Source organism: Eleutherodactylus coqui, chromosome 2 (genome assembly GCF_035609145.1).
Source record: "Eleutherodactylus coqui strain aEleCoq1 chromosome 2, aEleCoq1.hap1, whole genome shotgun sequence".
NCBI lineage: Eukaryota > Metazoa > Chordata > Amphibia > Anura > Eleutherodactylidae > Eleutherodactylus > Eleutherodactylus coqui.
Window position 1 is genome coordinate 290,577,803 of NC_089838.1, and position 17,803 is coordinate 290,595,605.

The 17,803-nt window shown below is 46.8% G+C and overlaps 1 protein-coding gene across 3 annotated transcripts in view; it reads left to right on the plus strand.

Moving 5' to 3' along the window:
• Nucleotides 1-17,803, plus strand: part of ADGRE5 (adhesion G protein-coupled receptor E5) — a 367,255-nt gene that overhangs the window by 338,874 nt on the left and 10,578 nt on the right. For all 3 annotated transcript variants that reach the window (XM_066593215.1, XM_066593217.1, XM_066593216.1), the window contains 5 exons: nucleotides 5,922-6,112; nucleotides 8,735-8,893; nucleotides 10,370-10,561; nucleotides 11,909-12,126; nucleotides 14,489-14,555. In XM_066593215.1, coding sequence (XP_066449312.1) covers nucleotides 5,922-6,112; nucleotides 8,735-8,893; nucleotides 10,370-10,561; nucleotides 11,909-12,126; nucleotides 14,489-14,555 — 827 coding nt within the window. The remainder of the gene's footprint in view (nucleotides 1-5,921; nucleotides 6,113-8,734; nucleotides 8,894-10,369; nucleotides 10,562-11,908; nucleotides 12,127-14,488; nucleotides 14,556-17,803) is intronic.

Consider the following 17,803-nt stretch of genomic DNA (forward strand, 5'->3'; position numbering starts at 1 on the left):
TTCAAGTTTCATGGGTAAAAACCTCTTCCACGATTGCGCTTCTATTGGCGGAACAAATAACCTGCGCTGCTATTTGAAATCCGAGTTTGGCCCACGGAGGCGGTGATCGCTGTGCGCAAGAGCTGTCCGATAAAAGTTATATTAGTGGTACTACAAAATTGGTAATTATACCTGTGGGTAGCTGGGTGGGGTATTTGCATAAAGTACCTTAGCAGAAAAGGTACTGTCAAAATTAAGTGCAGTGATCATGTGAGTGCTAAATGGGACTTCTTCACCTCGTGTTTCAGCGGGGAGTGGAGGGAAACAGATCAGCGGTGCTGGACAGAAAACACCATGAGGGGGTCATTTTTTTACATTTTTCGCACTATTACCGACCCTTATGTATGTGTTGGTAAACCCCATTTAGCACCCCCTTGTATCTTTCATTACACACAGTTGCATGTAAAAGATGCTTATAGCACAGTGAGTCTATCCCAACCTTCCAGGTGCCCGGCCAGTAGAGGAGTAAGTTATACAGACTTTTTAACTCAGCTGTGGGTCTGTTGGTATCGCTTGTCTGATGCAGGGCTACAAAGCTTATAATCCTCCCTATTCCACACATCAATCATGTTAGAAAAATTAGAATCAGAAACCATATCTTGATGGTGAGTGTTTTTTACCTTCACTTTCAATCAATCCCATGATGCATCAGCCCAGCATCAATTAAAGCTACACCATTTCTGCCTGCTAGGGGAACAGTTTAATTATCATTACCTTCTATATTCATTTAAATAAGCTACAGCCCATAGGTACAGAGTCAAAAGGATGAGCTGTGATCTCCTCTATTATAACTGTGTGCCAGGAGCTGTGTGATCACCATCAGTAGCTGTGTCTGTATCGTCCTGTAAGCTGTTTTAGTAGTAGAGCCATGTCACAAGATTATACAGACTGAAAAATTGACTAGAAAATGAATACATAACCCCCTAGAAGATCTGAGCAGGGCAGAACTGAGATCACATGACCATCTTAAGAAATAGTTTCTGACAGAAAGAAATAAGTAACGAAGGTAACACCAACTCACTTATATATACTGGGGGAAAGCTACATAGTGGATGAATTAGATCAAATCACCGGAGTGGCCCTTTTATTTTTCCATAGCCGCCATCAGATCCAGCTTTGTGTACTTTTCTTGGCACCAAGTAAAATTGGATTTTCATCCTCCGCACTCGGTAACAGAAAGATATTTAATCTCATTTCGATCTTGTGCTTGAAACCACATTTCTGGTACAGCTTTTCGTCTTTGATTTCAATGTGTAAACTCACAGCATGGAAATTCACATGTAACGGTTTTTGCAAAAGCCATTTTAATTAGGGTGAATGTGGACTAACTAGTGATTAAGTACGGTGGGGCTTAGAAAAGTCTAATCACAAATGAAAGTTTTAAATAGAGAGTAAAGCCCCATTTACACGCAAAGATGATCACTCAAAATTTGTTCAAAAGATATGGAGAATGACAGTTTGAGCGATCATTTTGCATAAACTACGAATGGGCACTTATGCCCATTAGTAGCTTCATTTGCGTGCAAATAAGCCTCCCTTTGCTGTATGCTTATAACAGCGGGTGGTCTGTTATCTACATACAGCTCCATTGTTCTCCAGCGGGACAGCAGCTGAAACAATGTTATCAGCACTCACGCGGAGAATCACAGCATGCGGTCCCTGCTATCAGACGGCTGGCCAAACGATTGTTTTTATGCTGAACTAAAAATCATCGTTCGGCAGAAAAGCAAACGATGGTAAGGTAAGTAAATGGGGCTTAAATGTTACTTCACAGTAGGAGAACTGTGGATTTACATATCAGGATTAATTCACATGCATGATTTATTGCAGAGATTTCTGCGACTGTTCCTGCACGGGGCTTGCAGAATAGCATCCACATGCTAAAACAGTCTTACAGGAGGAGAGAAGGGAAAGGGGAGGACATGATGGAAACCTTTATATATGTGACAGGAGGAGAGAAGGGAGAGGAGGACATGATGGAAACCTGTATATATGCGACAGGAGGAGAGAAGGGAGAGGAGGACATAATGGAATCCTTTATATATGTTACAGGAGGAGAGAAAGGAGAGGCGGGGACATGATGGAAACCTGTATATATGTTACAGGAGGAGAGAAGGGAGAGGGGAGAAATGATGGAAACTTTTATATGTTACAGGAGGAGAGAAGGGAAAGGGAGGACATGATGGAAACCTTTATATATGTTACAGGAGGAGAGAAGGGAGAGGGGAGACATGATGGAAACTTTTATATATGTTACAGGAGGAGAGAAGGGAGAGGGAGGACATGATGGAAACCTTTATATATGTTACAGGAGGAGAGAAGTGAAAGGGGCGACATAATGGAAACCTTTATATATGTTACAGGATGAGAGAAGGGAGAGGGAGAGAGGGGGGGACATGATGGAAACCTTTATATATGTTACAGGAGGAGAGAAGGCAGAGGAGGGACATGATGAAAACCTTTATATATGTTACAGGAGGAGAGAAGGGAGAGGGGAGGACATGATGGAAACCTTTATATATGCGACAGGAGGAGGGAAGGGAGCGGGGACATGATGGAAACCTTTATATATGTTACAGGAGGAAAAGGGAGAGGGGAGGACATAATGGAAATCTCTATATATGTGTAAGAAGGTGGGAAGGGAGAGGGGACATGATGAAAACCTTTATATATGTTACAGGAGGAGAGAAGGGAGAGGGAGAGAAGGGGGGACATGATGGAAACCTTTATATATGTTACAGGAGGAGAGAAGGGAGAGGGGAGGACATGATGGAAACCTTTATATATGCGACAGGAGGAGGGAAGGGAGCGGGGACATGATGGAAACCTTTATATATGTTACAGGAGGAAAAGGGAGAGGGGAGGACATAATGGAAATCTCTATATATGTGTAAGAAGGTGGGAAGGGAGAGGGGACATGATGAAAACCTTTATATATGTTACAGGAGGAGAGAAGGGAGAGGGGGACATGATGGAACCCTTTATATATGTTACAGGAGGAGAGAAGGGAGAGAGGGACATGATGGAAATCTTTATATATGTTACAGGAGTAGAGAAGGGAAAGGAAGGACATGGTGGAAACCTTTATATATGTTACAGGAGGAGAGAAGGGAGAGGGGGACATGATGGAAACCTTTATATATGTTACAGGAGGAGAGAAGGGAGACATGATGGAAACCTTTATATATATGTTACAGGAGGAGAAGTCTATAGAAACTCCTGCGCAGGAAAAGAAGATTTTAAATGTAAACTCCTCCTGTAAACTTACGCAGAAATGAGGGGACTCCCTGAGTGTCCCCTTTATTCCTGAAGGGACTAACAGGAATTTACAGTGGGACATTTTAAATGTGCTTCTGGGCAGCATGTTTTAAATATCCCGCTGTAAGCAGCGGGGTATTCCTCCTGCCCAGCTGTTGGGCAATTCCCCAGCAGCGGGGGGGGGGGGCAGTAAGGGACTCCCTACACCTCTCTCACCAAGGAATTTCCCTATAGTGGGGAGAGAGAGGAGGCAGGGTTACAGGGATTCCCTGAAAGCATGGGAAGAGAAGCAGGGCTAGAGGGATCCACCCTCTAGCCCTGCCCCCTCTATCTTTGCTATGGGGAATCCCTTTGAGAAGCCCTAAGGCAACGCCCCCTCTCTAGCTTTGCACACTGTCTCTGCTCTATGGGCATATCCCTTGGGGATCTCCAGAGCAGGAAGAGACAGAGAGGGGCTATGGGTTAATCCCCCATAGCAGGGAGAGAGAACAGGGCTATGGATTAACCCAAAGCAGGGAGAGAGGGAGAGAGAGAGCAGGGCTATGGGTTAAACCCCTCATAGCCCTGCTCTCTCTCTCCTTGCTATGGGGAAATCCCGAAGCGCTGCGGGGCTTCTTCTCTCTCTCCTCCTGGAGCAGATGACCGTTTTAAAGTGTAGAAGCTCCAGTGAGCAGCTGCCTGTTCATGAAATTTTTTTTTTAAGCACAGTATAGGCACGTTTATTTATGCGCACCTATACTGCGCTAAAACAGCGCTTGTGTGACCGAGGCCTGAAAACCATACTCTAAGGTATTGATAGAAACCATTTGATTTTACGTACTGTGGTTGCCACACAATGAATTGTGCCCATAGTTATTATTAGCTGATAATAGAACAATACCTGGAACCTGGAGCATCAGTAAAATGTGCTACCACAATGGTGGAAATGTTAAATTTGGAACATAATGTCCCTTATGTAATAATTTGGTGCCGTTCTTCATTTTCTTTGTGCTATTTTTAGAGTATGTTTTGCAACAATAGTATCTAATATTGTATGACCATTCTAAAATTTGTTGCACTATTGCCCGGAGTGTGAAAATATCGTTTCTACACCACTGATGTTAGATTGGGTAGGTACTATAGATATATGGTTGACATTTTAAGCCAGCCTGCTGGTAGAGCACTGATGTGACTTTTTGTGAGGGTTGTTTTTTTAATGTTGCAGTTAATACATTTTTAGAAAACAGCATCCATCTGGGTGACGGAGTGGATGCCGTCACTACATAGTCTGCTAATGGTGACTTGAGAGATTCCTGGATTTTGTGGCGCTGCATCTGCATTTTAAACTTTGCAGGGCACATAATAAAGTGAGTGCTGCGGACTTACATGATGTGTGCTGTTCATACAGCTGTCCGAAACCAAGGTCTGACCATCACCACACTCCCATGAAGAGTAAAGAACATGGCCCACATGGCAGGAATAGGAATTATTTTTGGTGTGAATGCACAGTACACAAGATATAAACAAAATGCACAATTCATTAGGGACAATGTATTTGTCTTGCCCCGACGATCAGCTCTTACCATGATGCGCAAATACACAGAAAAATAGAACAGGTTTTATTTTTTTTTGCACAATCCAAATACAGAAATGTGGAAAAACCCATTGAGGTGAATGCGTCCTTTGCTCTGCATACTGCGCACGCGAATACGATCGTTTGAAGCTGGCCTAACTGAATGGGGTGTGGGTTCAGAATGGGAATAGTACTTACTCACCTGCTATCCATTCATAGAGGGGTGTCCTGAGAGGGCAACTTAAGGGGCCTTTCACATGGGTGTAATTATCCCATTACACTCGAACGCTTATCTGATAAGCTCCATTGAAATGAATAGAGGCATTTGAAACGCTGTAAAAAAAATGGCCGGTGTGAGAGTGGCCTAATAGGGCATACGGGCAGAGGTTGTTCTGATAAGACAGCCCCTTTCAGTTACTAACATCCATATTAATCATCATCACTGTGAGGCCGAATGCACACGGTAGGGATGGCTGCCACATGCGAGATCCTGCAGCGGAATCAGACCCTGTGCTGGTCGGTGACCCCCCGCGTACCTGTCTGGATTCTGTGTGCTGCCGATGTGCCGGTTGGCGCACATGCGCAGTGCAGAAAAAGCTGGTGATGATGTGGGTCCGCGGCTATTTCGAAATTGACATTTCTGAATTGCCGTAGGTCAGACAGCTTCCATTAACTGCAAGTCCGGCACGAATATAGAGCATGCTGCTTTGGCAAGTGATTTGCGCTCATGTGCGTGGAAGAATCATTTTACATTGCATGCTATGGACGGACATTGCTGTGGAATCCGCCCGTGTGCATTGGGCCCTAAGCGGTGTTCACATTTGTGTTATGAATTCCGTTTCTATGAAATCAATGGGTTCTATTCACTGCGTACTGCGCGCAAATTGTTTGTGCATAATATGCTGCGCAAATACGTTCGTGCGAACCTGGCCTTATAATAATAATCAAATATTATGTCATCTGCGGTAGACATTCCTCTGATTCAGATGCGAGTCTTCTGCCATAATTAATTGTAGCCTCTAAATCCGTTTTATTTCTCCTCCCCCCCCCCCCCCCCGCGTTTCTCCCACAGCGGTGGCGTTATTAGGATGCATAGAGTATACGAATATCGATCACATTCTGGAAGGGGCTGATCTTCTGGAAGAAAACTCAAGCACACACAGCTTTGCACTCGTCTCCCCCGTGGTCAGCATCTTCCTTGGCATCGAAAACACCTCCAGTCTCCGAGAATCCGTGTCAATGACGCTGAATTTCACAAAGCCGGTAAGGATTCCCATGCATACGCCTGCACCACAAACACATAAGGGTTCTCACAGAGGTGGAGTTACACCGCAGGAAGCACCGCACACTGCAGTGGGTCCCGCACCAAATTCTACGCGGCTTCTTGCGACTTTTGATGCAGAATTGAAAATGACTTCATTCTAATCCAAAATGCAGAATGAGACTTGTGGGTTTTAGTGCTGTGTTTGCAGCGGCAGATTAGGGGCCGAAACACGCGACCGTGATTTTGTCAGGTTTTGTGGGCATAGAAATCATGGCCGCAAAACATGCCGCTGTGAAACCATCGATTTCAATAGTTTCATTTTGACTAGCCGGATTTTCGTGCATTATTACTACACGCCAGAAAAGATAGGGCAGGATTTATCTACCCGCTTTTTTTTTTTTTTTTGCACACATTAGCGCAAAATTTAAACAGTAAAAAAAAACAAAAAACTTTTCATTGGTTCATGCGTTCCATTGCAGTGAGCGTATTTGCGCATGCACTCGTGTGTGTAAGGCCTAAGGTACAGAATTGGGTGCGTAATGCGAGCTAAGTCTGGCCCGTGTGAAAGCACCCTAAAAAGCTAGGACTACATGGCGACTTTGGGCATCACATAGACCTAAGTTTGCATTGTAGTGCAGTGGCCAGAAGTCTATGTTGCTGGTCCGTTCATAAGTGTCATACATGTCGAATCTTTTGTAGGTGCGCTGTGCAAAAGTGTCTTGTCATTCTGTTATGTGTATTGCACAGCTGCAGCAAATGAGGAGTTAGGCCGCCTGCAGATGAGTGGGTCGGATCCGGCGGCGAGAATTCTCGCCGCGGGACACGACCCGAGCGCCTGCAGAGACGAGCGCGTACTCACCCGCGCCCGGCGGCCCCGGCTCTTTCATGTGTCGGCTGCCGGGCAGCCGGCGCATGCGCAGACCGGAGCCGGCAGCCGGGTGAGTGACGTTTCTGTGCGAGGCTCTGCGAGCCCCGCACAAAAATAGGACATGCTGCGGTTTGTTTGCCGCCCGTGTGCAGGCGGCCTTAGGTGTTTGCAAGAGACGGGGAGATGTCTGCAATGTATCAATTTGTCTTGTCTCGTGGTGTGAGTGAGGATATAAATATGAGTGCTTTGGGTGTGTTGAGGGCTTTTGAGCTTATGGTTCTTCGATTCTGGGTGTTCCATTGAAAGTGCCAGCCACACGGGGGTACCTTTAACTACCATGTGGTGAAAAATGGAGAAGTAAGAGTGGTTCTCGCTGTATGGCAGTATCCGTGGAGTAGTGAGCCCCAAGAGAGTGTGAGCGTGTTGGTGGTGAGTCAAGGCCAAATCCCCATGCAGAGATACTTTAATCCTGCTGTTCCTATGCGGCCATCCTGTGCCTCGGGATCACCGTGTAGAGGTACTATAATATTGCTGTTTGCCTGCATGTCTGTTCTGTGTAAACTGTGCCTTTATATGAAGTAAAGTTTTGCCAGGCCCTGACCGTTCCGGGGGATCTGAGGTACGTTACTCCAGTCTGTGGCTCAATTATTTACTGCCAAGGGTCTTTCTGGTGGGTAACGGAATGCTGGCGTCACCCGTGACATCTGCTATCCCTGTTCGCAAAGTTATTGGGTATCCCTTTCCGAGGGGTGCCCAGAAGAGGCTACGTGTGTCACTCCTGGAGGGAGCATGGTAAGTGCCACCGTGACCAGTGTCTATTTTGTCCTCCCACCTCCTCAACATATGCCCTGTGTCTGGGGTCACCCTACGGGATGCTGCAGTAGCCCTGCAACATCAGAACATAATGGAAGTAAACACGGCTTCATTACAACCCCCAAGTGACTGCAACACGCAGATCTCAAGGAATCCAAAACCGCTCGATTTCTTGAAATCTGCAGGTTACAGTTGCGGAATTGTGACTGCATTGACTTCTGTTATGCCGTAATGTCGCAGGAATTCGCTATGATCTTTGGTTGTGTGACTTGTGTTGTAACCAAAGTTGCTGTGTCACCCTAGCCTTATTCTATATCTCTCAACATCTATATGAAAAAATGATGGAAAGCACCAGTAATAAGGCCATTTTCACACGGCAAGACACACAAGCCTCGCACGAATATGAACGCCATTCTGTTGAATGGGTCATACACATGAGCACCATACATTCTATCTTTGGGCATACCCTCACAGCGCATTCCCCGTTGTTTTCAATGGGTCTGGCGGCAGCATCGCACCACGCACTGGGTACACGCGAATGTAATGCGAGGTCTCCCATTGAAAACTATGGGAGACACTCTGTGATCCTGCGCAACGTCTGTCAGCTGCACTGGAAGATCACTTCCGCAGTGAAGCAAGGTGGTTGTGATCTCATCTTGGCGAGTGAGATATCGGGCTGTGATTCACGGCCCCATATGGGACTCTCCCATGTGAAGTTAGTCTAATTCAGGAGTGCTCACCCCACTGTCTCCTTTAAGAGTACTTTCATTTTTTGGGAGGGGCATGGGGATTTAATTTCCACTTTCCCTTCATGTTCTCCTGAGATCAGTTCCTGCGAACCTATAGTTACACATTAAAGAATGATTTCCAAGCCTTATATCAAGAATTGGACCCATCCCTATGCTATAACCGTTCTTCTCAAAAGCTGTTTATTTCTCAGGTGCGCTCCGAGAACCTGAGCTGCGTGTCCTGGTCGGTGGTGGACAACAGTTGGAGTAGTAAAGGTTGTGTGTTGGTGAACAGGGATAACACTGGGATAACCTGCAACTGCTCCCACTTGACCAGTTTTGCCGTCTTAATGCTATTGCAAGATTATGAGGTGAGACGCTTCAATATGTTTGACCATTTTTATGATTTGGTGTGTAGGATATTCTGTAAATATAAGTGGATTGTATAGTAACATAATAATGTTAAAATGCATTTTCCAGTAACCTGTTTACAAGTAATAATTAGAAAGCCAACAAGATTGTTCCCCCTGCACCACCTGCTCCTCCGTGCTGCTCGTAGGGGTCTGGGTCTTTCCACCAAACCAGAACTGACACTAATATATGGAGAAAAGCCCAAGGCACCAGAGGTATGAAAAAATAAAATGTACTCTTTGCTTATCTCATCCCTTATAAAAAAGGCACAGCAGCACACGTTTCAGCCATGCACGGCCTTCATCAAGCAGGCATCATGCTTGTATTTGCCTCATGCTTGCTTGATGAAGGCCCTGTGTGGCTGAAACGTGTGTTGCTGTGTCTTTATAAGGGATGAGATAAACAAAGAGTGCATTTTATCCCAAGTAATTGTTCAAAAGTTTATGGGACGTCACAGACTACCGCCGCCAATCACAGACCTCAGTATTCGAGCATTAAGGCCTGTGATTGGCTGCAGAAGGCTGTGACATCCCTGCAGCAGACTGACTGCAGCCTGTATAAACAGACCAGATGCAGAGAAAGGAGCTGCAGCCCTGGGCATGTGGGTAGCCAGGAGGGGCAAGTATATTTATATATATGTTATTATTTTGGGGCATGGAGAGCAGGATTTTCCAGAAAAAAAATCTAACTCAGTAAACCCCTTTAACTTTTTATAGAAGTTGCTTGTGTGGGAGGTTTCTTCTACTGTGTAAGCCACTGATTGACTAAAGGGTTGTCCCACTTCTAGCTGTCTTGGTGCAGGAAGCAGGCAACTCCGTAAATTGCACAGTGGCCCAGGCTGGTACTGCAGCCTGAGTCTTAATGAACTGAAAGGGATTCAGTCTGCGGTACCAACCCGGGCCACTGGGCGGTGCATGGAGCCATCTGCTTCCTGCAGCAAAATAGCTAGAAGTGGGAGAACCGTTTTAACTCTTCCCTCTCTATTGAAAGAGTGGTTCTTCATTAGCTTCAGTGTATTATCCCATACAGAAATGTTTTGCCATGTGTTTTATTACCTTGTTTACTTCCATTAGGTTTTTCTTCATTTTATCACATATCGATCTTGTAGGCTCACTGTCTAGTGGTTGATCATTCATGCAATGACTACAATAGTTCTATAAGACACAGCAGCCTGGAAGCGCTAGGTCTTATGAAGAATGAAACTTTAGGTGGATTTACCTTATTTGAAGTATAATCTTATTTTCTTCTTTATTGCTGGCAGTAGGGATGATTCACCTACATAGCAGGGAGGACACAGTGAGCTGTAGATCATGATGTATCGCAGCTTGTAATATAAGTAGCAGATTGTCAATAAACACTTTATAGCGGGCGGCACATATGGAACTATTCTGTATAAAATAAATGGTGTAACTAACTCATAACCCATTGCATTACAGAGCTGGTCCTTGACTCTCATAACACAAATTGGGCTCTCCATCTCCATCTTCTGCCTTGTTTTGGCCATCATCACGTTTTGCTTCTGCCGCTCCATCCGTGGCACCCGTACCACAATTCACACGCACCTGTGCATCAGCCTCTTGCTTGGCAACTGCATATTTTTACTTGGGATCACAGCCAGTGACTACAAGGTAACCTCCGTCATATTTATATTTAGCTCTATATCTACACAATCTTGTATATTTTCATCTGTTTTGCACCATTGTTCCTTCCTCACAGAGCGGCCAGCAGGAGGGTGGGGAGGCTGGAGGAGATTTCACTCCTCGCTCTCCCCCGCCACTCTCCATTCACTTAACATAGCGGCTGTTCAGTGGTGAACGGCTGCTGTTTACACTGAATGATCATCACTTATCGTTTAAGCTGCATAAAATTCTGAGCGATGATCGTTCAGTGTAAATAGCAGCCGTTCAGTACTGAACAGCCGCTGTGTTAAGTGAATGGAGAGGGGCGGGGGGAGAGTGAGGAGAGAAATCTCCTACAGCCGCCCCGGCCCACTGCTGGCCGCTCTGAGCGCGCCAGCAATACTCGCTTCTGTGTAACAGCACGGGAGCGAGTGTATGCGGGCAAGAGTGTCGGGCATCGTTTGCCCGACATTCGTCCCGTGTAAACGGGCTTTAACTAGCCATGTGTGAATGAGCCCTTACAGGCAGTATTTATAATCTTATCATGAGCCACGAGATAGGTATTGTTGAAATAAATTATCTAGTCGGTATGGGTTTGGAATTTTATTTTTGAATGTAATTTCTCTAATTCTAAAAAAATTTACACATTTTCCAAAAAAAGTGGATGTCCAACGGGTCTGTGATATGAGAAGTCACATACACATGGTAAGAGATGGACGGGCGAAAGTTACATCTATATTATTACCACCCAGTCATGGAAGATTCGATGGGCAGACAATCTAGATTAAAATGTGTTTTCATGAAGCTTAAAGTGTGTAAGTAAGAGCAGTTGTGCTCGACTGGGACTCCAGAAGCGCGGAACTCCCCTCATGACGCTCGCGATAGACTTTTTGTAATTCTCATGAGCCGCTCTATCCACCCAGATGAGTTTTTTTGATTACTTTGATGCCATTTATTCGCCATATGTCGGGACGTTTTGCGAAAGAAAGAATTTTTTTGCAATTCTTTACACCACAATTTTCCCAAATGTTCACTATTTGCCAGAGCTACATTAATTTTTATCCGTGTGGCATGACGATTTTGGTACCTCAAGATGGCGGCGCTATTGTATCAACCGATTACCGAGGTCAGACTCGTTGCTAGGTACATTGATCCTTCCTTTTTACAAGGAGATATTTAACACAGTGGTCACTGGACGCTAAACTTATTTTAATGATCTCTGTTAGGAGGACGAAGCCATTATCACTACAGTCCAGTGGAGGAATGAATGCCCTACTGCTTTAGTACCGGTGATCACACCCTGTCTTGTGTTAAACCTTTTCAGCATTTGGTAACGGCCACGTTTTTGCATCCTAGGTCCTGTGTAAGATAGTTGCGGGACTTCTTCACACTTTCTACCTTTGCTCCTTTTGCTGGATGTTTCTGGAAGGCTTGGAGCTTTACCGTATGCTGGTCACAGTATTCAAAACCCACCTGAAGAAGAGATACCTCCTGGCGGTGGGGTACGGGACGCCGGCTGTGATCGTCACGATAAGTGCAGCGATATACCCTGACGGATACGGAACTGAAAAACAGTGAGTGAAAGGCCAATGAGGGAAGATGGTCATGTTTAAGTGTAAATGTATAAAGAAGTATTAACCCTTTCCAATCCAATTTGTATCAAGGTTTTCCTGGGGGGCTTACTCTTTTTCTGCTGTTATACAACGGCGCCACATGCTGGCTAAAGCCAGTACTGCATGAGGTGACACGTTGGATAGGCTCCAGCAGCAGAGAGGCTGGCAATATACAGTAAGAGAACCCCGATGGACGTCTTCCGACATCGGAGCTGTACAGCCTTAAATCATAATGTCTTCAGAGGTCAGACAGTGGATTGGAAAGGGTTAACATCAGCAACAGAATAAGCTCTTTCCTTGTAACAAAGAATACATTTACATTTTCATTGCCCATTACGTGATTTTTTTTATTATGCATGACAGATAATTGGTAGATAACTCAGAATATAAACTCCATCTATCCAAAGGAAAGGTACAGCCAACCTTATTCTAGCTGGGTCTATTATGGCATATAAAGCATAAAGCTCCTCTCCATATTCATTCTGTGCTTTATATGTCCACATTACACCCAGTATGAATAGAGTCTGGGATAGATCGAAATGTTGTATTATGGTCTGGATATGCCTTTCCTTTGGATGGATGCAGTTTACATTCTGAGTTGGCTACCTATTATCTGTCAAGCAGAATAATACAAAAATCACTTCTCCTCTGTAGCACTGATAGAGCCGGAGCTGCAGCCATTTGATGTGGGGTTGGGAATACTTCAGTCTATGTGCAGAGCAGAAGGGGGAGAGTGGGGGTAAGCAGGTGCAGGTGACAGAGAACCATCTGTGATGCTCCTGTCTGTCCCATAGGAGGGTAACATGGGCTTTTCTTCATGTTATCACCACTTCCTCTTATCAATCAGAGAGCATATTTGCTCTCTGATTGTCACACATGCAGGTCTTTTTTTTCACCAGAAAAAAAGTGCTGAACACATCTAATTACTCCTGTACGCAGTTTAACCTTACAGTCATCGACCATGGCATTAAAGTGGTTTGACAGATAAATCCCCCCCAAAATGGTGAAATAGCTTCACAGACCAGAGTAAGACATGTTTACTGGCGCGGTCCGATGCAAGTTGTACCCAAGAATCTCAGACAAAACTCGTACACAGCCGTCCAAATGCTGCATCAGCCCAGCCTCCCACAATCGATTAAATCACGCAAGATTTGTGCGTTGTGAGACGCACAAATATGAACCCCATGCTTTTGAATGGAGTCATACAGATAAGCTATTTTTGTTTCCTGCATGGCACCGCGATACGATTCAGGAAACAAATCACAGCCTGCTGTATCTGTCGGCATGCTCTAGTAGTGCCGGGCCTATTGAAAGCAATGGGAGAAACTCCACAATCCTCTGCCGCGGGTGTGACAGCAGCGCTGGAGGTTCCCCTCATCCCTGAAGTGACGCGAGGCTGTTTTCACATGAAAACGCCTCGCATCCCTGAGAATTTCGCTTGGTGGGGAGCGTGATATGGCCCCATATTACCTGTGTGATGGTTGGTTTCACACGGCGGAGAAACTCGTGCGAGATTTGTGCGTTGCGAACTCTTGCGCAAATATGAACTCCATTTTTTTTTAATGGAGTCATAGGCATGAGCGTCATGGCACGGGAAAAAAAATTGCTACATGTCCTATCTTATCGCTTTCCCCGGAACGTATCACCCATTGTTTTCGATGGAACAGTAAAACACTTTGCACGGCGTATGATGTGCCCACGATGCGAGATTTCCCTCTCAAAGCAATGGAAAACACTTGCCGATGCTGTAACGTGGCTGAAAGCAGCGCCGGATCGCTACGTCACGGTACTGATGGGAGGCGGTTTTGCCATAAAAACACCTCGCATCAGGGGGAAAATGCACACCATCAAGTGCAAGATTAGGATCAAGTTTCGCCCGTGTGTAGGTAGCCTTAGGGGATTAAGGTGACCTCCAAAATACCCCCAAAAAACAGGCAAGTACAAATATTTGTACTTACTTGGTCCCTGACAGTCCACAAATCCGCGAATCTTCATGCACGCCGCATCCCCTGCTTGTTCAGTTCTCATGCTGCAGCTGTGAAGAGATACTTAGGACTCGCCGTGCGCAAAAGCGACATTGTCAGACTTTCCTCAGAGGGTCACTTTAAGAAATGAATCAGTGCAGAATTTTGAATCCGTTGTGATAAAAGTATATTCTCATCTCTGCTATATATATATATATATATATATATATATATATATATATATATATATATATATATATATATATATATATATAGTGTGTGACTATGAATCTGAATCACAGCGGTGAGCGAACCCATAACAAACAGCGACATAAAGTAAACTCTCTCCTCTCTCGTAGTTGCTGGCTGTCTCTGGAGAGAGGCTTTATCTGGGCCTTCATGGGACCCGTGTGCGTCATCATCCTGGTAGGTCGGTTTTCATACTCGTATGTCATATTAATTCGGCATCTTCATCTAAGCGGCCATAGAGTCAGATATGAAAATTATCGGAACCATATTTTGTCTACAATATATAAAAAATCTGATTATACAAATAATGACCACCTGCTGGTCATGACCAGTACTGCAGGATAGGTCCGCTGAAGGGGTAACCGTACGGTAGAAACACCACAAACCCACAAAAAACGGCGACCGCAAGATCACACCGGAATGGGCCGCAGCCACATTGCTGTTACTCCATCGCTGAGCTGTACCTCACAACCCTGTCAGATACAACAAGGACAATCCACTTCAGATCACCGTCCTCTTACTACACCAAATAAATACCTACTGATGTCCATAAGGATGCAGAGACATACGTTAGTCCCTACATATTCTTGGAGGTCCTATGATAGTTTCTTCGGTCTACAGGGGTGTGTGTGTGTGCGTGTATATGTATGTATGTATGTATGTATGTATGTGTGTGTGTGTGTGGAGAGGACGGACATCGGCACCCACATGTAGGATGAAGTGGAGGCTTATTGCCAGATCATCATAAAATGGTGGTTTGCCGCCTCTCACAAAATGGTGGCTTGTTGTTTGGACTTTATATTATCCTGTCAGAAAATGGTGGCCCGTTTGAGCAGCTAGTGTTCTCTGACAAAATGCTGCTCTCTGATTTCCCCTCACAGATTCCTGTTCTGCTGCTGCAGCGTCTCCTGTTCTCTCACAAAATGGCAGCTATTTATTCCAGCAGCCGCTCTTGCCTCACAAAACGTTTCAGCATATGAGAGTCTGTCATGACACAAAGTGTATACAGCTGTAGTACCCGCACAGCACAGGGGGTGCGCACGTCTCTTGCCCCCTGGATTCGTCCAATGTAGGATATTTATTGAACTCCCCCCAGATAATCCCAGTACTGTACAACTATACACCGCGGGCTCCGCACATCACATACAGGACTTCCAGTACTGTACAACTATACACCGCGGGCTCCGCACACCACATACAGGACTATACACCGCAGGCTCCGCACACCACATACAGGACTATACACCGCAGGCTCCGCACACCACATACAGGACTATACACCGCAGGCTCCGCACACCACATACAGGACTATACACCGCGGGCTCCGCACACCACATACAGGACTATACACCGCGGGCTCCGCACACCACATACAGGACTATACACCGCGGGCTCCGCACACCACATACAGGACTATACACCGTAGGCTCCGTACACCACATACAGGACTTCCAGTACTGTACAACTATACACTGCAGGCTCCGCACACCACATACAGGACTATACACTGCAGGCTCCGCACACCACATACAGGACTATACACCGCAGGCTCCGCACACCACATACAGGACTATACACCGCAGGCTCCGCACACCACATACAGGACTATACACTGCAGGCTCCGCACACCACATACAGGACTATACACTGCAGGCTCCGCACACCACATACAGGACTATACACTGCAGGCTCCGCACACCACATACAGGACTATACACTGCAGGCTCCGCACACCACATACAGGACTATACACTGCAGGCTCCGCACACCACATACAGGACTATACACTGCAGGCTCCGCACACCACATACAGGACTATACACTGCAGGCTCCGCACACCACATACAGGACTATACACTGCAGGCTCCGCACACCACATACAGGACTATACACTGCGGGCTCCGCACACCACATACAGGACTATACACTGCGGGCTCCGCACACCACATACGGGACTATACCGTGCGGGCTACGCACACCACATACGGGACTATACCCTGCGGGCTACGCACACCACATACGGGACTATACACTGCGGGCTCCGCACACCACATACGGGACTATACACTGCGGGCTCCGCACACCACATACGGGACTATACACTGCAGGCTCCGCACATAACATACAGGACTTCCAGTACTGTACAACTATACACCGCGGGCTCCGCACACCACATACAGGACTATAACACCGCAGGCTCCGCACACCATATACAGGACTATACACTGCAGGCTCCGCACACCACATACGGGACTATACACTGCGGGCTCCGCACACCGCATACGGGACTATACACTGCGGGCTCCGCACACCGCATACGGGACTATACACTGCGGGCTCCGCACACCGCATACGGGACTAAACACTGCGGGCTCCGCACACCACATACAGCACTATACACTGCAGGCTCCGCACACCACATACGGGACTATACACTGCGGGCTCCGCACACCACATACGGGACTATACACTGCGGGCTCCGCACACCGCATACGGGACTATAACACCGCAGGCTCCGCACACCACATACGGGACTATACACTGCGGGCTCCGCACACCGCATACGGGACTATACACTGCGGGCTCCGCACACCACATACAGCACTATACACTGCAGGCTCCGCACACCACATACGGGACTATACACTGCGGGCTCCGCACACCACATACGGGACTATACACTGCGGGCTCCGCACACCACATACGGGACTATACACTGCGGGCTCCGCACACCACATACGGGACTATACACTGCGGGCTCCGCACACCACATACGGGACTATACACTGCGGGCTCCGCACACCACATACGGGACTATACACTGCGGGCTCCGCACACCACATACGGGACTATACACTGCGGGCTTCGCACACCACATACGGGACTATACACTGCGGGCTTCGCACACCGCATACGGGACTATACACTGCGGGCTCCGCACACCACATACGGGACTATACACTGCGGGCTCCGCACACCACATACGGGACTATACACTGCGGGCTCCGCACACCACATACGGGACTATACACTGCGGGCTCCGCACACCACATACGGGACTATACACTGCGGGCTCCGCACACCACATACGGGACTATACACTGCGGGCTCCGCACACCGCATACGGGACTATACACTGCGGGCTCCGCACACCGCATACGGGACTATACACTGCGGGCTCCGCACACCGCATACGGGACTATACACTGCGGGCTCCGCACACCACATACAGCACTATACACTGCAGGCTCCGCACACCACATACGGGACTATACACTGCGGGCTCCGCACACCACATACGGGACTATACACTGCGGGCTCCGCACACCACATACGGGACTATACACTGCGGGCTCCGCACACCACATACGGGACTATACACTGCGGGCTCCGCACACCGCATACGGGACTATACACTGCGGGCT